This window comes from Calonectris borealis, chromosome 25 (genome assembly GCF_964195595.1).
Source record: "Calonectris borealis chromosome 25, bCalBor7.hap1.2, whole genome shotgun sequence".
NCBI classification, from domain to species: domain Eukaryota; kingdom Metazoa; phylum Chordata; class Aves; order Procellariiformes; family Procellariidae; genus Calonectris; species Calonectris borealis.
Window position 1 is genome coordinate 83,707 of NC_134336.1, and position 26,921 is coordinate 110,627.

Below are 26,921 nucleotides of genomic sequence, written 5' to 3' on the forward strand. Positions count from 1 at the left end.
GACATAGAAATAAAATTGAAAAAGCAATGGTACTAAAGAAAGACAAGAAATAATTCAAACCTAAAGACAGTGAATGGGACAAAACTAGACATAGAAAGAACATTTAAAAAGTGACAGGGACTAGGGAAATGAAGGGGAAAAAAAATAGGGACAGCAAACTAAATAAATACAGACAGAAAATTTATGAAGGGAGGTCACTACGAAAAGACAAGAAATAATGAAAAATAAGACAGCAAGCTGGATAGAAGCAGACACAGAAAATTTAAAAGCAACATGTTCCATGACAGACAGGAAAGAATTAAAAAATAACGATAGGCATGTTGAAAGAAGTGGTCATGGAAAGAAAATTTTAAAACTCAACCATGACTATGCAGAATACAACATAAACTATGTATCTGTTAAGAAAGCTAATACAATTTTGTACTACTAAGACAGTTCATACAATTTCATAGTATAAAGACTAATTGGTACGTTAGTTAGGGAATGAGATTTTCCTAATAATGTCCCAACCTATAAAAGTTACCCAGCCTGCAGTTGAGTGATGATCATGATAGTGGGCTCATAGGATTCACAAGGATGAAGAAGTTTTGTTTCTTAAAATTCCTTTATTACTAATTACTACTAGTAAAGCAAGGATACAAGTTACTGCAAAAATAGCACTAGTAAAGCAGCAAGCAGACTTAGCATTACTTACTTATATGCGTGCCTATATATATTAGTCAAACTGTTACTCATATAGCGCTCATCAAACTGTTCCCAGGAGTGCAGCCAATCTACGATGGACAAAGTGTCACTTCAAAGATGATCCGCATCACAGAGTCTGGAATCAGCCAGGCCTCCCTCATGAGGGTCCAGTCCGTTCAGGAAATCGCATAAAGAAGTTCTCACAGGAGAAGTTCGAGAGAAGCTCCATTTTGGGTAGAAAGCGAGTCATTTTTCTATCTTAGACCATAAGGGGGCATAGGACACCATCACTTGGAGCAACCAGTAGGTGTTACTAACTTCTATTTTTCACCTGAAACAGCCAATAGATTATGGGGTCCTCTATTTCTCAGACCAATATTTTACTTTCTCAGACATCTTTTCCGTTCCTCCAGCTGGGGCAGCCAGTACGTGTTGCAGATTCCTACTTTCTCAGGATGTTTTACACTTTTTTTTTTTTTTACTATTTTTTACCGTTCCATACAATATCTTTATTGTTGCAGTTTTTTGGTTTTGCACTTATTGAGAGTACCTCTGGATGTCTCAGGTACTCAGCAACACTGCAAGAATGCCAGCTGTGCATCTCAAAGATGCTTCTGGTTCCGAAGCCAGGTTCCCAGGCTAGCAGTTCCCAGGCAGGCAGACATCATCTTCTGTCAGCATGTCAGAAGAAATTTTCCTCTGTCAGTATTCTTCCCATTATACCTGGGTCGCTTTTGTGGCTGCTCCCATCAAGGGGGCTAGAGTTAAAAGATGGCCGTGGGGCACAAGGAAGACCTCAGCAGGCATTGTGACAGGAGAAGGGAGATCCTGAGTGGGGCAGAGAAACAAAAGAAGGCTCAGAGAAAATATAAGGATCTTGGGAGTGGGTCTGAGAGAACAAGAACAGTTCAGAGGGGGCTATGCCAAAAGCTGCTCCTCCCAGCTTGACGTGCAAAGTTCTATGGCATCCTTGAAATCTAGAGATGGAAGACTACATCTCATTGCATGGTGCATAGAACAAAATGGGTGTCCTCCAGCGTAGTGCTGGAAGACTTCATGTCTTGCGTACCGAGCAAAACAAAACCGCCCGATGGCACACCAGTGCCGGAAAACTACACCTCCCGGCATGCCACGCAGGGCCAAAATGGACGACTGCTGTCTAGTGCCAGAAAACTACATCACCCGGCATGCTGCGCGGCGCGAAATGGCCGTCCGGAAGTCCAGTCCCGGATCACTACGCCTCCCGGCATGCCGAGCGGCACAAACTGGCTGCCCGGATATCCTGTGTAGGGAGGCTATTCAGCGCGCCCCTGCGTTCTATAAATTTTTAATCCTTTGGCGATGCTGTCTGCATTCCTCCTCCTCCTCCCTCCCCGTCCGTGCGAGACCGGTAAGCCTCGCGGAGAGCGAAGCACAACCCCGGAATCCCCAGGACCAGTATCCGCGATACTGCCCCAGCTCCCCCCCAGCCTCTCCAGTATCACCCTACGCTTCTCGCTCGCGCGGCCCCGGACCGCCTCAGTCCCCTCTTCTCCGGGATGCTCCCCAGGGCTTCCCGCGCTCGGTGCCTGCCTGGCACAGTGAGCCCCCGTGCTCGGGCGGCCCCACACCGCCCTGGTGCGCCACCTTGCCCCTCCAACGGCCCCAGTGTGTTTCTCTCCGGGCCCCTCCCCGCGCGGCCCCAGACCCCTCTGGCATCCCCACCGCTTGTGTCATGTTGCCGGCGGTTGTTGCTGTTCGGGACCCGAAGCCCCGAACATGGACACCTCGTCCCAGCTCACCTTCTCCACAGGTGCAGCTGTTGCTCCGGTCCCGGCTGGCGATGCTCGGCGGCCTCTCCGTTGTCCCAGACCGCCCCGGCATGGTAAGGCATTGCGTGGAGTACGGCACCCCCCTCCAAGTGGCTGCCCCCAGCCAGCCGATTCCGTGAGAAGCACCTGCCCCGTAGCCGCAGCCCCATCCCACCTGCTGTGTGGCCCACAGCTGCAGTTCATAGAGGACACAGAGGGCCATCACCATAGGCCCCACTAGGGCAGAGCTATACCCCAGCTCCTGAGAGCTGCTTTCTGAAAGCTTGGACAGAGAGTCCTGGAGGAGCTGAAAGACATGCTGTGGAGCTTAGTGCGGCCAATAGGAAATCACCTGCAGGCATCCGCCATCTCTGTAGAAACTCCCTCACTCAGCACCAGCCACAGAGATCCTGACCTGCTGCCCCGGCCACCACGGGACCATTTCAGCGTGCTGTGAGAAAGCACAGGAGCAGCCTGGTATACTTGTACAGCCTGGATGGGTCCTGGCTGTCCCTGGGATCATAGGAGGTGCCACCAACAGCCCTGAATGTCCATGACAATGGCAGGGAAGCCCCCTGGGGCCCTGTTGACAGCACAGAGGTTCTCCAGGAACCCCCAGGGATGGAGAGGGGGTCTGAGAGACCTTGGGACCAGCCCCTGCTCCCTCAGGCACAAAGAATAACCTCCTTCCCTTGGGCACTGTCACAGACACTTACCAAGTGCAAAGGGACTGCAGGAACCACAGCCATGAGGAGAAAGAAAAATCATTTAGTAATTAATGCACATAAACAACACTTGGGATGAGTCTGCTGAGGGACTCAGAGCCAGTACACGCCCCCTTCCTCTGTGACACCTCAAGAGTCATTACTAGCCCAGCGTTTGGCAGTCCAGGGGGAAGGTCAGCTCCTGCTGCTGCCCTCGATAGTCAAGTCACAGAGTAGCTGTTAGCCTTCTCCCCTGCTTTTTCCCTGAGAGGTAGAATTCCGTTCCAATATCTGACGGGAAAACCCCTGATCTCATCTGTCTGTGCTTCTGCCCTAGCCCTAGACTAGAGCCCTGCATGAAACTTCCACCACTCTCAGCTCAACCGCAGCCTTGGCAGCCCAACCCTGTCATGCCTGCTTTGCACCCGTGTATCCCTCGGTCTCAGCATAAACTTAGCTGGCTAACGGTAACAAAGGAGCCTGTAGGTAGCTCCCACTTGGCACTCGCAATTACACCAGCCACATGTCCTTGACTTTACGTTCAAGCGAAGCGGGAGGGTCTCATGCAAACATCCTTGTGATTGACAGTAGAAATGATTAATAGCACTATTTTTAGAAAAGCACTGTAAGACTCTAAAGACGGAGGTGTCTGTGGAACTCTCCAGGGACAGGATCTGGACTGCATACTGTGCCCTGATAAGTGGTCCCTCTGATTCTGCACAAGTCGGGGTTCCCAGCATCTGAAGGGATGTATGATTATGTACACTATCCTCTTTTTCCTTCTAGTGTTAGCGTCAATAAATGGAAATTTAACCAATATGGAGTCTGAGTGCCTTTCTTACTGGGATCGTAACAAACATTAGCCCTGGGGCATTACAGTTACAAACTGTAGAAGCGAAGAAGCGTTTGCAGCCTACTGTTTGGGATTCAGGCCTTACAGCTTATTGTCACCTGTTCAATAGAAAGGTTGACATCCTTAAGCTCTAAACCCTGAATCCAGAAGCAGTAAACTGCAAATCTTGGAACCCAAACGGTTGTTGGGGATTTAAAAATTTTGGATAAGGTTAGATTTTAAATCCTGCACCGTGATCGGTAAATGACTGAACTGGAAATGCTGATTGATGTATACCGAGCCCCACAAAATAAAGTAATGAACCATAAGCCCCTCAGTGAGAAACCCTCAACAGCAACCTCTGAACAAAAAAAGGTAAATTAAAAACTCCAAACCCTCCTTTTTAAACGTTAAACACTTACACGCATATAAGCAGGAAACTGCTAAAGGGAAACTGGAATTTTTGCTCACAGCTCAAAATGTTTTGCCCCTCGCTAGGAATCTCAGCAGAACATGCAGACGGACCCCAGGAGCACATTACAGTTACTTTTTATAAGCTTGGTTTTAGCTGCCGTATTAACATGATGTCGTGGTTTAACCCCAGCCAGCAAAAATAAACGCCACGCAGCCGCTTGATCACACCCCCCCCGGTGGGATGGGGGAGAGAATCGGGAGGGCACAAGTAGGAAAGCTCCCGGGTTGAGATAAAAACAGTTTAATAATTGAAATAAAACTAAGTAGAACAGTAATAATAACAATGAGAACAACAACAATAACAGAATACACAAAGCAGGCAATGCACAACACAACCGCTCGCCGACCGCCGACCGCGTGTCACGAACGGGGGGGGAGCCCCCCCCCACACCTGGTTTTTATACTGAGCATGATGTCACATGGTATAGAACACCCCATTGGCCAGCTGGGTCCACCACCCTGGCTGTGCTCCCCCCTCCCGGTGCAAGCATCACCCAGCAACAGCCAAAGCATCAATGGGCCATCAACGCTCCTTTCACACCGAACCCAAAAGCCAGCACACCCCCCAAGCTACTGGGAAGAAAGTTAACCCTGTCCCAGCAGGAAGCAGGACACATGACCATAGGCATGAGTCAATCCCAATTATTGAACTAAAATGCACTTCCACCCAATCTACCTGCAACCCTACAAGAATCAGTTCATCTGCGTTAGGGACAATAACTTTATATTTTCAGTCCTCACAGCTCCACAGGCAAACATCCAGAGCCGGTGACACCTGTCAACAACCAAGCAGCCTTTTCTTAAGGAAACCGGTACCTGCTGAAGAGAGAGAAAAGCATTTGTGACAAATTGGAACGCTCCTCCTGCAGTCGCTAACAGCACCTCAAAACCTGTTTCCTCAGGTCAGTAAATCTCACCCTAAAAAATAACTGGAAAATTGTTCGCAGAGTGGCCAGAACATGGGTAAAACATTTCAGCTGAGGAAATAGTTTTTATGATTTTTAGCCTATTACCCACATGATGAACATGTGCAGTCCAAGCTACCTAACCAACTGGCATATCGCTCAAATTCTCTTCAAAGAAAAGTGATTACCTTTTCTTTAAAGATGCTGAGGCTCATCCGATTGGATGTTTCCCGGATGTAAGGATGCAATTTACATGTTTTTGCCTCAGATCTACAAATTTTCTACACAATCAGTTCCTAAATAGCAAGAAACTGTTTTTTGAGTGTTCTGTAAACGTCTTGGAATGGAGCATTTGGGGAGTACAAGCATCCTGCTTACTTTACAAGAGGCTCTTTTCAACATAGTGAAGAACTTGCGTGGGGAAAAGGGAAGTCCTAAGTGGAAATACAGCATGCTATCTAAGCTTAAAAATAGCTAATTACTGACCAAAAAACCACATTAAACCTTGTGGGTAAATGCCAGGGCATCTTCAGAAATTTTGCTCATGAAAGTGAAAACACAAATCTGCACCTACTGATTTGCATGTATATCTTAGCAATCAAAGTGAATCTATAAGCCAGCACAGAAAACAGACAAACATGAAGAGCCTGTGCCTCGGTCTTTATGTAGTATTCTCTGGTCTGCCTTCAAACACTACCACTGGATTTGGCGGTCCTAAAGACAATATTGAGTAGTACAGTTGTCCAAATTTCTCATTATTGCAGTTTATCATTTGTGATCCTAACTTCACTACTGAAAGAAAACTATGGGAGTGAGTCCATGTTGCCCTGAAAGCCTGTAGGACACATCACTGATGTTTGTGCCTCTAGTTATCTAGCTGGCCATTGTGGATCAGACAAATACAGTAGAAAATAAAAATCAATTGTACACATAAAGTGCACATTATTGATGAGTAGGAATGAAAAGGTCTTGATCTTTGGAGAATATTTCCATGATTGAATGATTTCTGTGGCGTTTGACCCTGAGCTAAGAAAACATAATATAGTTGTTAAAGTTTGGGGGATGTTTTGCAGCAAACCCACCACTGATGAAAAGCCAGTGAGGTAGCTTCCAGAGCCGGAAGAAAAACAAGTATTCTCTCCTTACATCACTAAGTATTTTGTTACTAAGCACTGAATATTGGTATGACAGTTTGTATAAATAGTCACATCCGCAAAACATCTGGACTAAGGTAGAGAGCAGCATTGGCACTATAAAATTGTCATTGGTGCTTAAGTTCATTTTCCCTCCCAGCTTGTCAAGTTGTCATTTGACTGAAATACCATTTTAAATGAGATAATGCATCCCGGAACATTATGTGCAGATCATTAAATGTTCGTCTTAACGTTTATCTTTTACAGAACAAGTAGATCCCCAGCCACCATAGTTCAGTCTCACCGAACACTTTGGATTTTCAAACAAAGCTTCAGCATCTTTGCAGGAGGTGGGGGGTGGGGGGGTCCGCGGGCCACTTCAACGGACTAAGAATTTTTTTCACCAATAGCAGAAAAATGTTTAGAAACCTACTTTAAGTACTCGATAGAAGAGGTGTATGTTTAGAAACCTGCTTTAAGTACTTAATAGAAATGGCTGGCTGTAGACTGATAGCTTGCCAAAGCGATCGAATACTTCTAGGCAAACTGTCATTTAACTATGAAATCGGACGTGACCTATTGACTGATCCTCAGCACCAAAATTAAAAGGTAATGATTAGCTTTTTAGAGATCTCAGCAGAGGAAGTTTATTTATTCTATACAGGACAGTTGGATCAGCGATACAGTTTTGCAGAGCGCTGAGAGGAATCATCTAAAAGTGCATTATAGTGCTAGATATACTTCTTAACTCATATTGATCCTAGCAGTGGGGTTACACATTAATACCAGGCATGCCTAACAAGGCCGTATCCTTGGCCATTGCGCTGCTAACGCTGGCTCCAGGACAATCTTTGTACACAAATCAAGCACATTTCCTTTCTTTCCTTTTCTAAAATGAGGTGACTTTCCCTCCCCTCTCCCCAACATTTTTTGCAGGTATTTCCTAAAGTTTGGAGTGTTTGAAAGGGTGTTCCCCAGCCTACCATTGGTCCCCAAAATGCACTGTAGCACTCCAATTGGCTCAAAAAAAATTCGAGTAGATTTTAAACTCTCTTAAATAATTTTTGTGCTTCAGTTCAGCTTACAAGGATGTATAGTGTATAGATTTACCGAATCTTTTACCATAAGTAAGCAGGTTCTTCAGTAGAACAAACCCATTTATTCACCCGAGTCGCAGGGCGACTCTGCTGCAGTGATCCATCTTATGTAAAGAAAGGAATGGGAAAGGGATGAATTTAAAAGAAAAAGTTAACAACAGTAGGTTGTAACCCGTGAGCAATTGTATCAATTAATATATATGGCCCTTGCATTCCTAAACACCTAGAAAATCCCTGTTCTTTGAGACTAGGCAGTTCGTGCACTCTTTTATATTGGAAAATATTTCAGCCTGTTCTCGATATTCTTCCTGCTGAGGTAATGCGGAGGGGTAGCTGAAGGCCTGGAATAAAAAGGGGGCTTGTGTCACCTGGTCTGTTTTCACAGGCTATGCAGAAGTATCACTATCAAGAAGAACGACTGACATCTTTAGTATGTCCGACACTTAGACTGGAATGATAATTACTTGCTCCTAAAAAGAAACACAGAATTATATGGATGGGGAAAATGGTGTAAAACAGTTGCCATGTTCAGGGCTGTTTTAAAGAAGTCAGTATGACAAGTAAGATAGCATATGGAGAATAAGCGAGAGGCGCAGAATAATAGAATATAAGGTCAGATGCTGTCTATGAAGAGGGAGTGAGTTTGGAAGGGCCAAGAATACTACCATTGGGTTTTTACATCAGGAATGTGGTGCTAAGCCGTTCCACGAGAACAGACTGTCTGCAGAAATTTACAATGATAGTGTTCTTCGCTTTTGCATAGGCAAGCTGAGTGTTTGCTGCTACTGAGATATGTAAACTAAAACTTAGTCCGAAAGTTTTCTTTTATTCTGTTTGTCTGAGGTTGAGATCGTTCTTAAAACTTGGAAGGTGCTGGAGAGGCAAAAAGGAAGATAATCTGAAGGAAGTTAGAGCTGCAGATTTTTTATTTCTAGCTTTTTTTAATGAGATTCTTTCACTAGTCATAGTTAAATTATGCTTGGAGCGGTAACAGACTGAACAACAGATTGATTTTCTCCTCCCTCCATCCCTAGCAAATATAAATTCACTGTGCAAAGCCTGCACTCCATCACTTGCTCCTGTAGCGAAATAAACTGCTTATAATGTGAAATTTACTCACACGGACAGAAGATGGCAGGGGTTGTAACTTTTTATCGGACACTGCAGATCTGTAATTTCACACATTTTTGTAAAGAAAGGTATGTTTTATTTTTAATTTTCCATTTATTTTTAATTTGTTTAAAATCTAAAATGTGTCTAACGTGCCTATTTGTATACCGATTTGCAAGAGTATTTTCACATTTAGTGGACTGCCTTAACATAAAGTTTCCTCTATAGTCATCGGTACTGTGGCTGTAAGACTGCAACTTCCATTTGATTTCTTAACACTCCTGTTTTACACGGTGAAAATGAATCCCATTTGAACAGAAAACACTGTGTTAAACCACCTTTATCCTAAAAAAAAGTCAGATCATTGTGGTTTTAGTATAACTGAATTCTGTTGAATTGTACTGTGCATACAATGAAAAGGTAAATCTACAGATGTACCAGTTACCCCGCACATAAGAAAGAAAAAGTTATTTGTTAGTACATACAATAACATAACCACTGGAAAGGAATTTAAAATCTTGTCTACAATGTAGTATCCTGTATTGGGGAAAGAAACATACAAAAGAAAGACGAGATGTGCGATTACACACATATATTACCAGTTTATCTGTACTCAGATGATAATCATTTAGGAAAATGGTGGTAGAGAATTTTTGCATAAATCATTTATTTTTCACAGAATCAGGGCCAAAGATAGCAACGCTTGACACTTAGGGACTCTATTCTGTATTTCAAATGCGGGTATCATGGATCAGAGGAAACTGGACCGATTACAGTGATTCTATTTATTTGTTTATCATTAACATCTGCAAAAAAAAAGCAATTGTCTGTGCCAAATTATATGGTTAAACGTATTTTTTAATTTAACAATGCAATTTTAGCGAGATGTTTTATTCCCTCTCAAGTTCCTTTGTAACCAATTCTCGCTGTGAAACAGTAATTGGACATTACCGTAACTTCAGCTGCAATGTGGGGCTCAGAACGTCTGAAAAGGAGGATCAGGAAATATTCCTCTACCTGCATAAGTGTCCTAAATATAAACATACCGCTCTCACACCACTATCGGATGACGGTTCAAATGGACCGCATAACGCTCTTAAAATCCTATAACAAGTCAGACACCTTAGTTTCCACTGATTTGATGCAGACTGGGGGTGCTTAATACCTCATAGTGGTGTGCTTGTCAAGATGTCTTTTACTGATAATTAGACACGGGCAGACGATGCACTTCTCCATCTTGTAGATGAGAGAGAATAATACCTAGATTATCAATGAGCAGTGGGTCATGTTGCCATGGTTACAATGTGAGAGACGATGGTTTTTCTCAGTGTCATTTTTTCGTAATGCGTTAAGGAAGGACTGCAGCTTTTAAAATATTTGATACTTTTTTCTCTCGTATATTTTAGTGTTAAGATGGCAGAATAACCATGGGAGACTGGAATTTCCTTGGAGGCATTTTAGAGGAGGTCCACATTCATTCCACTATTATTGGAAAGATTTGGCTAACGATCCTCTTCATATTTCGAATGCTTGTCCTTGGAGTGGCAGCTGAGGATGTTTGGAACGATGAACAATCAGAATTTATATGCAATACTGAGCAACCTGGTTGCAGAAACGTGTGCTATGATGAGGCCTTCCCCATCTCTCTTATAAGATACTGGGTCTTGCAAGTTATATTTGTGTCTTCCCCTTCCTTGGTGTATATGGGTCATGCCTTATACAGACTAAGAGCCTTGGAAAAAGAGAGGCAAAAAAAGAAAGCTCAGGTGAGAGTGGAACTTGAAAGCACTGAATTAGAAATGACTGAAAATCGGAAAAGGCTGGAGAGAGAACTCCGGCAATTGGATCAAAGAAAGCTAAACAAAGCACCCCTGAGAGGCTCTTTGCTCTGCACTTACGTAATACATATTTTCACAAGATCTGCAGTGGAAGTCGGTTTTATGATTGGGCAGTATCTTCTTTACGGCTTTCATCTAGATCCCCTTTATAAATGTCAGAGAGATCCATGTCCAAACACTGTTGACTGCTTTGTATCTAGACCAACAGAAAAGACAGTGTTCATATTATTCATGCAATCAATAGCGACTGTATCATTGCTTTTAAATATCCTAGAAATTATCCACCTAGGATTCCGAAAAATTAAAATGGGACTCTGCGGGCAGAATAAAAACAAGGACAACCCTGACAATTTCTACGTAAACAAATCTAAGAAATATTCTGTGATACCACACTCTTCTTTGGGAATATCGACCACCCCTCAAAAAAATCTTCCTTCTGCACTTAGCAGTTACACCTTTTTAATGGAAAAGCAAACTGACACTGCCATCTACCCGGTTCTAAATTCTCCTCCCATATTTCAGTCTGTGCCAAATAACTGTACAGAATGCAGCAGCAATTACACCCATCGCAATCAGGAAAATAAATCGCCAAAGAAGAGGCCAGATACAAATGCTTTAGACAACCAGACTCAAAATACTAGCGCTAATAATAATGAAGGCTTGCTTGGCGAGCTTGGGTCTGAAGTGCATGATGCTCAAAAGGAAGCTGAAAATAAACATTTCCTTGTCGGTACTCAGAATGCAGATACAGCTTTAAGCACGTGCTTGAGAAGCTTTGCTGAAATGCCATCTCAAACTTCACTGCAACCCGAGACAACTTTTCCTATTACCGGTTTCACAAGACAACATGGAATTGGTTCATCTTGGAACTGCTCGGCAATTGTGGAGAGTGCAGGAGCTTCAACAAATTCTCTTCCAAAGAACACCAACAAAAGACAAAGCAGTTTCAGTGCAAACAAAGCCCAACCTCCTTACAATGCTGATGTAAAAAATTCTAGCCGACCAGACACTCCTGACTCTACAGGGGAGGTGAGCTCAGAATCTAAACAAAGTAGAAACTGCAATAGTCCTAAGCCTTTCTCGCTGTCTAGGCGACTGTCGCTGTCAAGTAATGCCAGCAGTAGGCGTGCTCCCACTGATCTTCAAATATAGTGTGAGTTAGCCTGTGAATTGCACTAGTCAATGCTGGGATAATTGCTGAATATTGCGACATAAGCAAGACCTCTGTATAAGAGTAGCTGAATTGTTCAACTTTAACCAGCTGTTTCACATAGAAAAGTTGTGTAGCCCTTTGACTATTAGCTAAGTAACTTTTAAACGGTCTCTTTATTTCCTTTGTAATGAAAGGGTGGCTTAGACCTCCGTGTATAAACTTCTACACTACCCTTCCAGCTAAAAAGGAAAACGTATATTGTATAAGTCCACATATTAGGAAAAGTCAGGCATAAAATCACAGCTGATACTATTTAAACTGGATAAAAGTAGAAGACAAAATTTACAGTCTAACAATATATTTTACGAAGACCAGTAAATAAAATTAGGCTAAAGATGGCACTGGTGCTCTCAGGAGAAAGTAATTATCAGTAAATATGTTTCTGCTTAATCTCTCTGAGAATTCAAACAGACGTTTGATAGCTGTCTGAAAGCAAAATGTCAAACATATTCCGCTGTTTGAACTGTGTTAAATACAAAAAGAACAAAACATTTGATACATGTATCACTAATTCTTTGACTCCATGGTACACTTTTTTTTCAGTGTATCACCACTGACTTCCTCAGCAGAAAAATCAGAGTGAATCTCTTATCGTATACTATTACCATTAAATACACTATTATATTTTTAAAGCATCATTAATTACAAATGAATTGTGAGCTTTGATTTTGAGATTTTGCATAACACTAATAAGCTAGCGATTACTTTCTTTTTAATCAGAAAACAAGTTACTGAAATTTATTAATTAGAAATTTTGAATTTCACAAACCAGAAGGCTTACTATGGTAAAAAAAAAAAAAGAAAAAAAAAGAAAAAATGGTAGTACCTTCCAACTTTCAGTTACAATGTCAAAAAACATATAAAAGGTTTATCAAACTGTAAAACTACTCCTTTTCTGGAGTCCATCTGTCCCCCAAATTCTGACAAACTTTTAAACGAAAGAATGTTGTAAGTATTTAGAAGGAGCATTTCCATTTATGCTTTTTATGGGGGTTATAAAACAAATAAAGTACATTCATCCACCTGCTGCTCCAGTCCATATAGTGTAAGGCAAGTTCCATGAAATATCTTGAAATAATAAAGGAGGGAAAGATGAACAAAATACTGTGTTACATTTGTAATCGAGACTTCTATGAATGAAATACATTTAGTTGAGTCACACAAGACTGACAGGCTGTAAATGCTTGGTGAGGTTGTCACATCTGGGATGCATTAGTGTATATGCATGTATTTTTTACTAGTGGATTTGACTTACTGTACGTGTACTGGAAAAATAATTTGTGAGATGTAGTGTCACGATGTTATGGCATAATAAAATTCTTAACGTATATTATCATTGTGCTTACGAGACACCCATGTTTCAGATTGGCTGAAGGCTGTACAATATTAGGAAAAAAAGGAGCCAGAAAACCTAAAAGGCTCTTTTGCTTGCAGCAGCAGCATTATTTGGCCCTGTGCACATAAGAAATATGCATTAGTACTATTAAAACTATTCACTGTAGACTTCTCTCCAGCAGCTGTTCTTCTCACCTCTAGTATCTCTCTACATGTATACATAAATACAGCCCTATGTAATTCTGCTTACACTGTAAAATTTAACATTGTGTAATATGCAGGAATGTATATAAATGTATAGCGTGATTTAGCTGAGTTAATACTGCTACTGTGGCTTTAATTCTTGCATTTCTTGATGCGTAAGTTTCTGTGGGCGATAACTGTGCTAATGCACGTTTTGCATTTAATGTCTCTGCAATAAAAAGCCTAGTATCTAATGCACTCCGCTCCCACTGTCTAAATAATAGAAAATTAGCATTTAGATGCTCACATATGGGATATGTCATTTGCATTTCTGTTGGTTCAAGACAAGATATAAAAGAATTTATTCTGTCTGCTGCTGGCAGAGGATTTTTTTAACTTTTTTTGTGTGGACATGGGTCAAACATTCTAGTTCATCACAGCACCTTGCCAACAGAAAAGTGTAACTTAATTCCAGTGAAAATTGAAGACATTGAAGAAGATCATGCAGACAAAGTGTGAAAAGACCCTAATATAGCAGGTGCAAGATCATTCGGTTGGTTCTTTTTTTTTTATTTTTATAATGAACAGATATTATCGGTCACTAGCCACAGCGTTTCGCAAAAATAAGCTGGTATAACCGCTTCCTTTTTTTAAAACAGGCTAAGGCAAAAGACTTTCTTTTCGATGGGAAGATTTCACCTCGTATAACTCTTTGGAGCCCCTTGGGTTGGCAACTCTGCAGCTGCAGCTTGCTGCAACTTTCTCCTCCTCTGATTTTTCAGTCAGTTCCAGTTACTTCTCAAGCCGCATGTACGACAGCCAACTGATCCGACCGAAAGCCGCGGGACCCGGCGCAGCGGTACGGAGACACAGTGAATGCTAGCCGGTGCTCGCGCAACCCCGCTCGCGACCGGGCGCGCTCCGCTGCCCCGTGGTCCGGGTGACTCCTGCCGCGGCAGCGCGCGCTCCCCCCGGGGAGGCCTGGGAGCCACCCGTCGCGGCGCCCCCCGGCTACCCGGCGGCACGGCACCGGCCGGCAGAGCCGAGCCCCGGAACCGCTGGGTGCGAAACGCACTTCCGCCCCCGGCGAAGAGCGCAGGGCAGAGCGGGACAGCGGCCGCAGCTGCGGGGGGAAGCGGGCCCGGCGCCGGCTGTACCGTGCCTTCGGGCGACGAGAGGGGCCGCGAGGACGCCTGCGAGAAGAGGAAGGCAGCGCCGCGCTGCTGCGACCGCGGCACGCCCGCCCCCGCGGGGCGAGGCCGAGGACAGGGCGTTGCTGCTGTCCCGTCGCTATGGTAACCGCTGGGAAGCCCTCGCGCCGTAAAAGAGTAGGACGCAGGCGCGAGGCTGGGTGCAGGCGCGGTGGGGGTTAGATGGCGCATTACAAGGTAGGAGGGAGCGAGCCGGCGGCGGCGCGGGGTTGGTGCGGCTTATCGTGCCGTCTGCGCGGAGGGGCAGGCCGCGGACCGGCACCGGCTTGGCCCTTCGTGCCGCCTCCGCGGCGGAGAGGGGGGCCGGCCTGGTCCAACGAGCCGCCGCCGTAGCTGGGCGGGGGGGGCGCCGCCGATCTGACCGTGTGGGCGTCCTCCCTCAGGCCGCGGACTCCAAGCGGGAGCAGTTCCGCCGGTACCTGGAGAAGTCGGGGGTGCTGGACACGCTCACCAAGGGTAAGTCTCCGGCCCGCGTCGTACCGCCCGAGGGGCCCGTGGGCGGCTCTTCGGGCGCTTCTGCGGGCGGGGGCCGTTCCCCTCGGGGCGTCCCGCTCTCGCGGCGCAGCTGCCGCCCCGGCACGGCTATGGGGTAGCCGTCCCCCGGGCTGCCTCGGCGCTCTCTGCCGGCTCCCCACCTCGCCGCGGTGAGCCGATCGCTCTTTCTCCTCGGTCTGCGTGGCGGCCGGGGGCAGAACTCGCCCGGAAAACTTGGTGCGGCAGTCGAAATCGAGTGCGAGCTGGGCAGCGAGGCACTGCGCGCTGGGGGAGGGCAGAGGGCCTCTTTGGAAACGTGGCCTGTGAGCTGCAGTGCGTGACCTCCTTTCTGGCAGTTCGCACGGTCGTTGCGTGTGGGTCGATTGTTAGAGACGCGTGTGGAACAGGAACGATAGAGACACGTAAGGAACAGGAAGGCAGTTCCTTTCCCCTCATGTGCTGTGTTGGTGACGTCGTTTACGGGCAAAGTGCTTTTCTCTATGCTTGCTTGCAGAAACAGCTGAATTTCCTGGGGGCTGCTCTTCTGCCACAGCTCTCCAGAGAAAGTAAATGCTTGAGACAAAAAATAACAGCAAATTTGCTTTTAAAAAGACCCTTTCTTGAGTAGAGCTTGATGCTTCTTCTAAAGCTAATGAACCTGTAAGTTTTGTGAGAGTGACTATCTGTATCAGAATGGGGAAAATGATGATGCTAAACTTGATGCATACTTTGGCTTTCTGTATGGCTTAGCATCTTTTAAATCCTTCTGAAGTCTCTTTCAGAGCCTTCCAATAATATGTGGAGAAAATCTGTTAATATTCCTGCTTGAAAAATATGCAGTTTAAAGAGGGAGCAGCAGATCTAGGATGTCAAGCAAATAGGTGCCGTGCTAAGACTCTCGGTCTGGCATGTGGGTACCATTTGATTTCTTTCTGTTGCAATAGTAAGCAATAGTATTCCTATGTATAGTATCCCATCTTCCTATGGGATGGCAAAACAAGTCTTCCGAGCAGTGGAAGTGCTTAGGAAGCACTTATTATGAATTAGGAAGTGGCATCCTAATTTTGTTTTTAACTTAAGTGCTAGCTTAAAACCAATTTGGCTTTGCAGTTTGGACATCTGAAACTGGGAGAAGAGCATCTAAGTATTTATGAAAGCAGACATCTTCTATAGCCATGTGTGTGCCCCTGTGGGGAGGGGGGAGTGGTTATGTTTGGGAACTTTCTGAGTATTCATGTGACTGTGTTCCCCAGATATGGACTTGGTATGTGTACAGCTAGTTTTATTTAAGCTGTCAGGGTACTGCTGCTTGTGCCTGACCTCTCTGATACTCTGTTGGCTGCTAGAGCCCTCATCCATAAAGATTATCGGTGTCACCTACTCTGATGATAGCCATTTAGTTTTGTAACTGTAGGTGTTCGATGGAGGTTTGCTTTTATGCTGAAAGTTAAGGAAGTGCTGATGTTGTCCTGCAGTTCAAAGATGTAGTTTAAGTGGAAGTAATGGTTTATGAAGGGAGAGTCTCAAAATAGTTAGAATTTCAATTTTGCTGATGAAAGCCAATACTAGGGTTGTGTGTGGAATATGTAAAAATTGTCCAGGCTGTTTTGTGTTGTGTGCTAGAATAGCCAAAGACTGTGGTTAGGGGATCAACAAAACTTCTCTCTAGCTGTTACTGGGTGGGATGCTCTGTTCCCTCCTGTACAGCAGACCTATTCTTTACATCAAAAGTTTATAGGTGAAAATCTCGTTAAACAGAAGAATGTTCTATAAATGTGGCAGGCAACTTGTATGCCTTCTGACTTGGTACGTGTTTTAAAAACTTAGAGTTGCATGAACTTCTTGCAATTGTTGAATATTTTCTGTTTGCAGTGTTGGTAGCCTTATATGAAGAGCCAGAGAAACCAAATAGTGCATTGGAGTATCCTTTTCCTCTTCTGTGAATTGTTTGTAGAGACTTCACGTGAAACAGCAGTACTGCTTCTAACTCGTAGGTGAACTGGAGAAGCTCGTTTAGAAGACTTACTTTGAGAACGTGGCTTTTATGGATGCATTTTAGCTAATAATTGCATTCTTACAAGCTAACAAAGTCTGACAGGATGCAAGAGAACTGTGCGTATCAGTATGCCAGCAATTATGAAGTTAAGTTATAGGCCGTTACAGAATGTCATAGACCTGCAGCGTTAGATTTGAGTACTTACAGTAACTGTGGCTTCTGAAGAGGAGGGTGTAGTAAAAGATGAGAATTTGTCCTGTGTGTACTGATGTCTTGGTTTTTTTTTTTGTTTGTTTTTTAAGGAATATACCAATGAACTTGAAAAGCTTTCTTATTTTTGTAGCTTCATCCTGTAGGATGAAAAGCACTGTAAGTAATCTTAAGCAGTTTAATGCAATTTCGGTCACATGTATTGCAGCACTAACTTCATCTTAAGTGTTAAAACTAAAATGCAGTTATGCTATCTAACTGAAGAAATACTTAACATCTAAATATCAGCTTTCTGAAACATCATCTGGGAGCTTCAGCTCCTGAGAATCCAGAAATGGAGGCACTTCGCTTGGAAGTGGCAGAGATAAAAGAAAAATACGAAGCTGTGTTGGAAGAAAATAAAAAACTGAAAACCAAGGTAAAAGTCTACTTAGTGTTCCTCAGTAGTTCCATATTACACAACAAGAAGAATACTTTAATACTTAGAATACAGCTAACTTTCTTCCATTAGAGTAACTGATAAATGTTGTTGCATTGTTTAGCCTCATGGCTGAGGAATGCTGATAGAATTAATCGTAGTAAAGACTTTTGTTTTGATGGGACACTTCTTATATTCTATAACATAGAATAGTATTGCAAAACTAGGGATTTCATTTATTTAGTGAAAGTATATGTTATCGAGGCTAATCTCATGTCTTCAGTCTGTCTGGATGTGTTTAAGTTGTCTGATATTATGTAGCTTATGCTTCCACAAGAGTTTTGAAAGAGGAAAAAAGCTAATGTATCTATTATAAAGGCTTTCAAAAGGCAAACTGAAGGAGGACTATTATATATTTGTTTTTGTGACCTGGCACAGACTTGCATGTGCTGGGACGTTACTAGTGGAGGCACTCGTATCCACATGGAACAGTAATTTGCACTTTTCAGCTAAAACGACCCTGGTATTCCTCTATCTGCAACAACAGTGGATCTGAAGTGCTAGCTAAGGCGGAGCCATTCTTTAATGGGTCTACTGTCTGTCTGAAACAGCTCTGAAATGTGAACAGCTTCCCCTTACAAGAGGGCACTGACTGTAAACGTAACAACACTGAAGAAGGAAACCTTTGAGAACCTTAATAAGCTAGTAGCTTATGCGCCGCTACAGGTTTCCTTGCATTTGTTGGAAGAGGATGGCTGCTGTTACATGTGAACATCCCTATGGATTTTTTACTGGGAGGCAACCACCCCACCTTAGTTCTGGGAGAAGGGATTCTTGGGCATTACCCCTTTGCATTTCTTGTCTGGAGTGCCCTCTTGCTGTCCTGTTAATTCTCCTCCTTCTCTGTTACCCACTGTGCATCCTTACAGCTACATTTGTTATTTCTTACTAGGAAATATGGCAAAGAGCAGAATTTTAGGGGGAGTAGCAATAGACCAGCAGTTCACTCGGCGTAGCCGACTTAAAAATGCAACCGATAGTAAGTAGACACATGAAAGCAGAATAACCTGGGTCTTTGTTTAAAGAAATCTTTAAAGAAGTCAAAATTTGTTCCAGGAGAGTAAGCCTTTCCATAATCGTGGGTTTATTTGTGCTTTCACCTTCTTCAGCCTTCAAATGATAACTCTCACTTTACATGTTTTCCGGTATTAATGTTTTTGTTTTTTCCCTTTCTTTCCCCTACCATCTTCTGCCCGTCATTCTGACACACTGTGGAAGTTCACATGGACAGAATGCAGGGAGAACACTACCGCTCAGCTCTTTTTTTTTTTTAGCAGTCCTCTAGCATAGAATACATGCCTTTAACTGTGCATTTATTGGTAACTCATGTCCAGATAGGTGGTGTTCTTCAGTTGCATTCCTCTGTGAAGATCTGTTCTTTTCCTTACCTTTATTGGTCAGAGTGTCAGGTACTGACTTTGGGTTGTGTACTGGCCATCTTTTGTGGTAAAATCTACAAGAATGACAAAATACTATTTTAGCAGTTCTTATTAGCGGCATAGTGATTGCTGTAATTTAGTGTTGCTACGAGAAACACATGGGTGTCTTAATTTTTTTTCTGTACTTTATTTATTTTTAACCTACTCTGCAATTTGCAGGAGAGGGGAAGTATCTTAATTGAGGAAACTGGACTGGTCTATTTCAGAGACTCAGTCCTAATGCTTGAACTGTTTTTGAAGCTTGAGCTTATCTTTAATGTAACTGAGGTCAAGTAAACACCTTCATAGGTGTCTTTGGAAATAACTTTATAAGTAAAGGTCATACTTTAGTGTATAGTTGCCTAGGCCATACTCTCCAGAAAGCATAATGAAAGCTAGAATGATTACAGGAAACGTCAGTTTGGGTACTCTTGCTATGAGAATGACTGTTTCATTGAATCATGTTTCAGGGGAATCAAAGCTTATAAGGCACTGATCATTATCAGCTGCTATTTGAGATGAAAAGTACTTAATGAGACCTAGAACAAGAAACAGGGAAAAATTAAGGGCAAGACCGATATACTTGAAAGTGCATTTAAAAAGCGCCCTTGTTATCGCTGCATGATTATACAACGTGACAAATTGATGTTTTGAGGGAAGGGTTACTTTGTTGCCTGACTTGAAAATGGACTTGCATAAATATCAGTGATGGATTAAAATGCACAAAGTAAATGGAACACTTCCAGACCAAATGTTTTCCTACACTTCTTAATGTAGAAAGTGTCTCTGAAATGTTGCAGCTAACTGAATTCCTCTCTTTAAATCCACAGCTGGCTCAATATGAACCACCTCAAGACGAGAAGCATGGTGAATAACAATAGTTTCTCCTTTAATGCCTTGACTTAATAAAGGGCTTCCTGAGAACTGCAGTCCTTTTTTTGTGTGTGTGTGAACTCTGCATGTCTACTTTGTTACCTCATCATCTTAAAGAAAGAAAAAATGCAGTATCATGAGTGTACAACTGTTATTGTGCAGCTGGTGCAACAACTGATGAGTTTAAGCATACTGGCCAACTTTCTTGCTTTCTGTGTTTGAGAAAAGGTGATAGTTATGATTAACTTGTAGATAACTGTGGCTGCCAACTTTGTGTAAATTTTGCATCGTGGTCAATGGTCCTGTTAAGCTGCTGCTCTCTCTCTTGCTTTTCTTTTAACTGGAGAGGGGGTAACATGCCACAGATGGACCAGCTGTAAACTAAAGCAGGACCTCCAAGGTATGTTCTCAGTTGCTACTCAGCACTGAAGTTAGGCTTCTACTGAAGCTGGTAGGGTAACTGTCTATTCAGAGGGGCACAAAAGGAGTGAGTACAGTTATGTTAAGTGATGGACATAGCACAATGTTGGAGATGCAGTACCTACTGAATTTACACTTTTTAATTTGCATGAGGTGTACCTGTTCTCATGCAGTTCATGCCTCTGATCCTGTTTCAGAAGCTGGGCCTTGGACAGTTGATCCAGATACAGCCTGGACAGTTTTGAACAGAATACATAATTCTTATTTGTAATGGATGTCCTGTGTAATTAGAGTGGCGCATGTAAGAGTATAATGCAGAGTTCTGCTTTCTGATTCATCTAACGGGAGGAAAAGAAAATCTAGGCAGGGCAGAAAAACCCAAGAGGTGTGTGCATGTGACTTGTGATTTCTAATTTCGCCTCTATGTTCTATGGCCCCTGTTTCCCTGAATCAGCTTCACAATTCTTCTGAAATGCAAAGTTGTCCTTTAAAAAAAAAAAAGATACATTTTTAAAGATCTGCATTTGTCTCCTATCTGAAAACTAGGTACTTTAAAGGCAACTGATGACAGGAAAAATAAAGGAAGGGTGGAAAAACACTGCAGTAGCTGTCTTATGCATTAGATCTACTGGCTATTAGTTTAACTTCTTTGTTTCTAGGGTGGGTTTTGCAGCTTGTCTTACAGATGTGGTAGGATGGATCAGAACTTTTGCTAAAGACAATGTACAAACTGAAATCAAGGGCTAATGAATGTAATGGTTGCTTACCTTACTACTGTACCTATTATTGAAGAGAGGTAAATGTGGGGAAAATACTATGTTAAAACTTTAAAACAACAACAAAAACCTGCACCCTGAATAAACAACAACAAAAAAAAAACTGGAAAAAAAAACCAAACGGGAAGAAAATGCCCCACCCTCTGCAACAAAGGAGAGAAAAAAGCTCACTTCTAAGTTAGAACATACACCTAGCATTAAGTTGCATCATGTGGAAATAAGGAGAGGATAATGCTGTAGAAAAAGCATCATACAGCTGAACATGTGCTGCAAGTAAGTGACTGGAGGAAGACAGAAATAAACACTGTTCGGGGCATGTCCTGCTAAAGAAGCAGAAGGCAGGTAAGGTGTTTAGTCGAGGTCATCACAGGACACAAAGGACTCGTTGGTCGAGGCGTCGGGTGTGAGGGCAGTAATGCACACTTAGACTTTCCGTAACTGCATTCGCTTCCCTCTGAAGAGAGTTTGGTCTAGGGAGCCTTAGATTAGGATTGTAATGAAACCTGACCAATATTTGTTGAAACTTCAGTCGAGCTGCCTGCCTGTACAAATGATGCCAGTAGAAATTAATGACTGTTTAACGAATATGAAGAACCTTGCTTCACAGATAACGTTCGCTTAGAAAGGGGGATTGCCTCTTCAGCGAAAGCTCCCGTGCCTCGGTTTACGTTTACTTCCGCGCCGCAGCCAAAGCGCGCCCGCGGGGGCGGGCCCTGCGGCCGGTCTCCGCAGCGGGGCCGGGCACGGGGGCCCCTCGCGGGGCCCAGGGTGCCGCGCGCTGGCTGCCCCGGGGGTGCGGCGAGCCCCTCCTCTCCGGCGGCGCCCGGTGCCGCCCTAGCTGCGCGGCTGGGCCGCTGCTCGCCCCGCCCCTCCCGCTCACGTGCGATAGCGCCGTCAGGTGACTCGGGTCGTCTGACCGGAGCCATCCTACCTCGCTGCCTTCCTGAGCCAATCGGCGCCGCGGAGCTTGATGCCAGCCAATCCGGGGAAGGCTGTGTGGTGTCGGGTTGGGTTGGACGAGCAGAAGGAGGCCCTGGGACGGGCGCTGGTGGCTGGAGGGCGGCAGGCTGAGGCGGACATGGCGCTGCAGTTCGGCGGGGCGGGCGCGGCAGGCACGGCTGAGGAGCCGGCGTTGGTGGGGGGTAGCTTCGGGGCTGCGGACTCGTTCCCCAAGGACTTCGGCTACGGGGAGGAGGAGGAGGAGGCGGAGCTGGAGGGAGGCCCAGGGCCCGGCGGGCCCGGCGGCGGCGCGGGCGGGCCCGGCGGCGGCGCGGGCGGGGCGGACTCCAAGCCGCGGATCCTGCTCATGGGGCTGCGGCGCAGCGGGAAGTCCTCCATCCAGAAGGTGAGGGGCAGCCGGCGGCTCCCCGCCCCTGCCTGCCGCGCTGCCTCTCCGGCGCCGAGCTCTTTCTCCTTTCTGTGTTGCTGTTTAGGCAATTTTTGCTTTTTAATGTGGGCGCGTGTGGCGAAGTTGGAGAGAAGGGAGGCTCCTGCTTAAAGGCGCTTACTTCCCAGAACGGACTCCGATCATCTGCCCCAGAGAGGAAGGTTGTATAGCAGAGGTTGTAGCCTTTGTAGTTCTTCATGTTAACGCTTCAAAAATAAAAAGTGAAGATACTGGTGTGAAATTTATCACGGGGTGTTTTCTTACGGATGCAAAAGCACCGTGAGTGGTACAGGTGTGTGGTGTTTAGCGAACGCTTCCGGTCAGAAGAAGACTTGAGCTCTTGTTCTGCTGTTTGATCCTTTGAAAGAGACTTCTGCTTTTGTATGAGCAGAAAGGCAGCATCTGGTTTTCTTTAGTATGCTAGACTGAGCAAACGAGTTGCTGGTCGAGGAGGAAATAAAACAGTCTCGGTGCCTTAGGTTTGTTGGTAGCTTTGTGAAGTTACTAGTGTTTCTTAATAAAAATAAGACAAAACTGACTATTTTTGTTTGCTACATAGCTCAAGAGAAGTGTAGCGCTAAAACTGATCCTTGTTCTTCAGTGCAAGTTTTGTATTTGCAGTCCCTGTTATGAAGTTTTTAGGTTGATATTTTTGTGGGAAGGTGTTACTAGTGAAATGCGGTGGTTCTCAAGCTCTAGACTTAGGGGCCTCAAACTTTCTTCAAATGCAAGTGTGGAATCCTTCAGAGATTTCTGTGAAGGTTTTATGCAGAGAAGCCTTTTTTGGATGTTGCGGTATAGCAGGTATGAATCTGCTTCTTTTAGCCGTCTTATGCAGACTACTTGGTAATCCATAGACTGTACTAGACCAATGTGTTCTAAACTGTAGTCTGAAGACTTCCTATCTTTTGCTGTAGGCTTGCCTTTCTTTAGACAAGGTTTGCAAAAGGTACCGTATCTGTTAGTGAGAAATTTTTTCCATTGTGCTATTCTGAAATACAATGGCAGACTGGGCTGTCATTGCTTTTCAGTCTTTCCAGTTATTCCCCATTATTTAGGCCTAATGCCCCCGCTGTATGTGTAAATGCAGTGATTGCACTGAAAGTCTTTTTATAAGTCATGTGAACGGCACTCATTGTAGACTCTCATTAGAGATCTTATTGTATTACCCACAGTTGAAAAAAGTGAACCCTAAAAGCTAGAGGGAAGCAGTAACTCCAAATTGCAGCTAGATTTTAAGACTTTACAAGTCACTTTATAGATGTAGCTTTTGGACTTTTTTTTTTTTTTTTAATGACCATCAATTCTCTGAGGACCCATTCAAGTAGTTGCGCAGGAAAGGAACAGTGTGATGTTGAGTATGCAATAAGAGGACATAGAATTTATCTGTTGCCGATCGGTTGCCGATCTGGCTTGGGAATTAGAAGCTGTGGTTCTGTTACCTAGGAGCTCGTTGTGCTGCGGCCTGAGCAAACTAACTGTGGCAATAATTTGAGACACTCTTGGAGTATGAAGTTTCTCTTCAACAGCGTCCCTGCTCTTAGATCTGTAGTCCAAAAATGGTCATAATCAGACCTGACCCTTCTGTCTGGGCACTAGTTGCACTAGTTGTTGATCACCTTGCCAGAGATAACCGTGCAGGGTATGCACGATAAACACTGTATCGAGGAAAAGTATTGGCTTTGTGGGAATATAGAAATTTGTGCAAAAACCATGAATTATTAAACCATTCCAGCCTTCTACTGAGAGCAATATTAACAGGAGGCCTCTCACAAAAGAAAAAACAATGGTGCTGGGGAGGAACTCTCTTTTTCTTTGGACAATTAGATTTTCCATACTGGTATAACCTGTGAATGTTCAGTAGCAAACTGAGGTTAGATTTTGGGAATGTGACGATTGCTTCAGTTTATAAAACAAATTTTTGTGCAGACATATGACTTGTGTAACTGGACTTACTATGCTGTCCTTATGTAATAGGACCCTGAAAAGAATTCAAAAAGAGTAGCTGATTTGGGTTTTTTTGGGTGTGTGGGTTTGGTCTGGTGTGTTGTGGTTTGTTTGTTTGTTTGTTTGTTTTTTTGTTGTTCTTGTTTTGTTTTGTTTTGTCACGGTCACCAGACTCGCTGCTCTGCCTTCATAAGATTAGCATAAATATATTATTGGAGGAGGAATTTGTGCGTGTGGTAGAACCTAAAGCAACAGTTTGTTTGGAGCTGCTGTAAACCTTTCATTTATATCCATTTTTCTTTAAAGGTGCCAAATAAATGAATTGAATTGGGGGAGTAGGGACTCAGAACCAGCTGTCTGTTGTGCTTCTGTAGCACACTGTAATGCTTAGAAAATCTTACAGCAAGATGTAATGTAGTGCTCCTAATAACTAGTGAATTTCTTTAAAAACTATGTCTGTTTTGTCTTCCTTTCACTGTATGTACCCTCTTCCTTTGTCACCCCACATCCCTCAAATCTCTCCTCTGGAAAAAAAGACAGCTGCTACTTCTGAGACCATCTCACTCATTATAGCAGCTTAAGAAATCCACAGAATTAAAGCAAAGATTCTGGAAAGCATGAAAATGACAAAACAGTTGTACATCTTACTGCTGTTAGGGAATCCTTTGGAAGTTGTTTTTCATTTTTACCTGCGAAGCAGCTATTTGCTTCCAATTAGTAGATTCTCAACACCATCTTGCAATACCATACCTTTTCTCTCTCTTTTCAGGGACCTCCTTCCATCTGCCCGTGCAAATTCCTTTCTGGACATCAGGGCAATAGAAATAGTCTAATATTACTTCAAGAAAAAAAAAGGGGGTTACTATGGCTGGAAAAAAAAATGGAGTTTGAAAACCCATTCTGCATTTGGACTTATAGGTAAAGGTGCCTACTTTTATGTGCAGAATGACCCTGTGCTACAGTGGGGAGACTGGTTGTTTATGAAGGGCAAATTGCCTGCTTCGGCTGTACAGACTCCATTGGGGCATGCTTTGTGGTGGCTTGGGACAATTCCCAGTAAAGGGTTCTTCCCTTCGGGTTACTTGCACTGTGAAGATTCTCAGAAAAGTTCTGGCTCCAGTTGTTGTTTCCCTTCTGAGGAAAAGGATGTAGATTTCTCAGATATAAACAAGTTATTCATGTTTGCAGACAAAGTGTCAAAAAAAAAAGGGACACTATCCTAGATTTGTTACTTTCTCAGCAACTTGCAATTCCTGTGTTAGATATTCTTCTTGCAGTTTAGAGGTGTTGCTACAATGTACCCGATAAGGTGTCTTGCGGTGGCAGGTTATATTTTTTCATAAGCTCTTGTAGTAGGGATGTTGTGGAAGTCACACTTGTCACTTGATGTATAGGATTATTGTTTGGTGGTCTGGGAAATTTTTGTTTGTATAGATCAGGCCAACATTTCAGCTGGAAGTGAAATTCTGAATATGGCTGTTCTCTGATTTGTTAAAAAAGGAACAACAAATGCATGCTTCCCTGGGGAGTCTATTCAAAGTTTAAGGTAGTGGGAATGAACGTGTTGGACAAATTCAGCTCGCAGATCCAAGGAAGGTTAACTACTTGAAAATTGAGGTAGAAATTGTGCGTTTTTAAAAAAAAAAGGGGGGGGGGAGTCTGAAAACATGGACGCGGTTCAGAAATACTGCATCAGGACTGCAGCTTAACCGCTGCAATTCAAAAATAAAACCAAGTGCCGCTGTAGAGAAGTTATTGTTGAGAAAAGGTTGACACGTCAGGAAATTAAAAAAAAATCCTGAAAACTCAGAGATCGTGGCAGGTCAAATGTGAATGGGAAATTCAGAGGGATTAAAAAAAATATCTGGAAGAGTGTACTGCTAAGAGTGCTCAAGCTGACAGTGAAAAGTTCTTAAAACACGGTAAGAGCAGGAAGTCTGCCAAGAAGTCAATGAGGCTGTTGCATGTTGAAGGTGTAGAAGGAACACTTGGGAATGATAAAAGCCATAGCGAAGAAACTCAGCAGATTCTTAGAATTTTACTAGCTTTGTCTGCTCCGCCTGCATATGCCTAGTCAAAATTGCTTGGCATCAGTGTTAGCTGCATGCTTCCAATCAGATGCTTCCACAGCCTTTTTATTTGTTTTATTGAAGTTGTGTAAAGCGAGTAAGAGTGGGGGTAGATGCTAGGTGATAGAAATGGAATTTGATGAAAACTGTGTCCTGGTTCCCCTATTAGTGTAAAAAACAGATGGGGAACATCAGTCCAATGAAACGTGCTGCTTTGGGAAGGAGGAAAAAGGGGGATGATGGCATTGCTTCTCAGAGACTCATCTGCTTTAAACTGGATTCACTAATTCTGTCCTGCTCCCTGGGGGAGGTGCTGAGTTCCAAAGAAGGAACGTTGATTTCAGAATGCTTTAAAACTGTACTG

At 43.7% G+C, this 26,921-nt stretch overlaps 3 protein-coding genes across 7 annotated transcripts in view; all 3 read left to right on the top strand.

Moving 5' to 3' along the window:
* Positions 1 to 1,948: 1,948 nt before the first annotated feature.
* On the top strand, positions 1,949 to 13,551 carry GJA9 (gap junction protein alpha 9). 4 transcript variants are annotated; one of them, XR_012677268.1, is made up of 5 exons: positions 1,949 to 2,074; positions 2,477 to 2,548; positions 5,219 to 5,386; positions 6,790 to 8,818; positions 9,409 to 10,129. XR_012677268.1 is itself a non-coding variant. In XM_075173843.1 (5 exons), the coding sequence occupies exon 5, from the start codon at positions 10,157 to 10,159 to the stop codon at positions 11,717 to 11,719; it is 1,563 nt and encodes a 520-aa protein (XP_075029944.1). In that variant the 5' UTR covers positions 1,949 to 2,074; positions 2,477 to 2,548; positions 5,219 to 5,386; positions 6,790 to 8,818; positions 10,136 to 10,156; the 3' UTR covers positions 11,720 to 13,551. The 4 variants fall into 4 exon arrangements, 3 of the variants coding, with proteins under 3 accessions (XP_075029944.1, XP_075029945.1, XP_075029946.1); XM_075173843.1 differs by lacking the exon at positions 9,409 to 10,129 and adding an exon at positions 10,136 to 13,551; XM_075173844.1 differs by lacking the exon at positions 9,409 to 10,129 and adding an exon at positions 10,136 to 13,551 and having other exon boundaries at positions 8,654 to 8,818.
* A 1,037-nt stretch (positions 13,552 to 14,588) lies between these two features.
* MYCBP (MYC binding protein) lies at positions 14,589 to 20,014 on the top strand. Its single transcript, XM_075173848.1, has 5 exons — positions 14,589 to 14,686; positions 14,893 to 14,965; positions 16,856 to 16,904; positions 17,478 to 17,607; positions 19,916 to 20,014. Exons 1-5 carry the CDS (start codon positions 14,672 to 14,674, stop codon positions 19,958 to 19,960), a joined length of 312 nt encoding a protein of 103 aa, XP_075029949.1. The 5' UTR covers positions 14,589 to 14,671; the 3' UTR covers positions 19,961 to 20,014.
* Positions 20,015 to 22,073: 2,059 nt separating this feature from the next.
* The window catches only part of RRAGC (Ras related GTP binding C), a 159,338-nt gene continuing 154,490 nt past the window's right edge, over positions 22,074 to 26,921 (top strand). For both annotated transcript variants that reach the window (XR_012677269.1, XM_075173847.1), the window contains exon 1: positions 22,074 to 22,499. Coding sequence is in view for 1 of the 2 variants with exons in the window: in XM_075173847.1 (XP_075029948.1) it covers positions 22,125 to 22,499 (375 nt within the window). In the remaining variant the exon portion in view is untranslated. The remainder of the gene's footprint in view (positions 22,500 to 26,921) is intronic.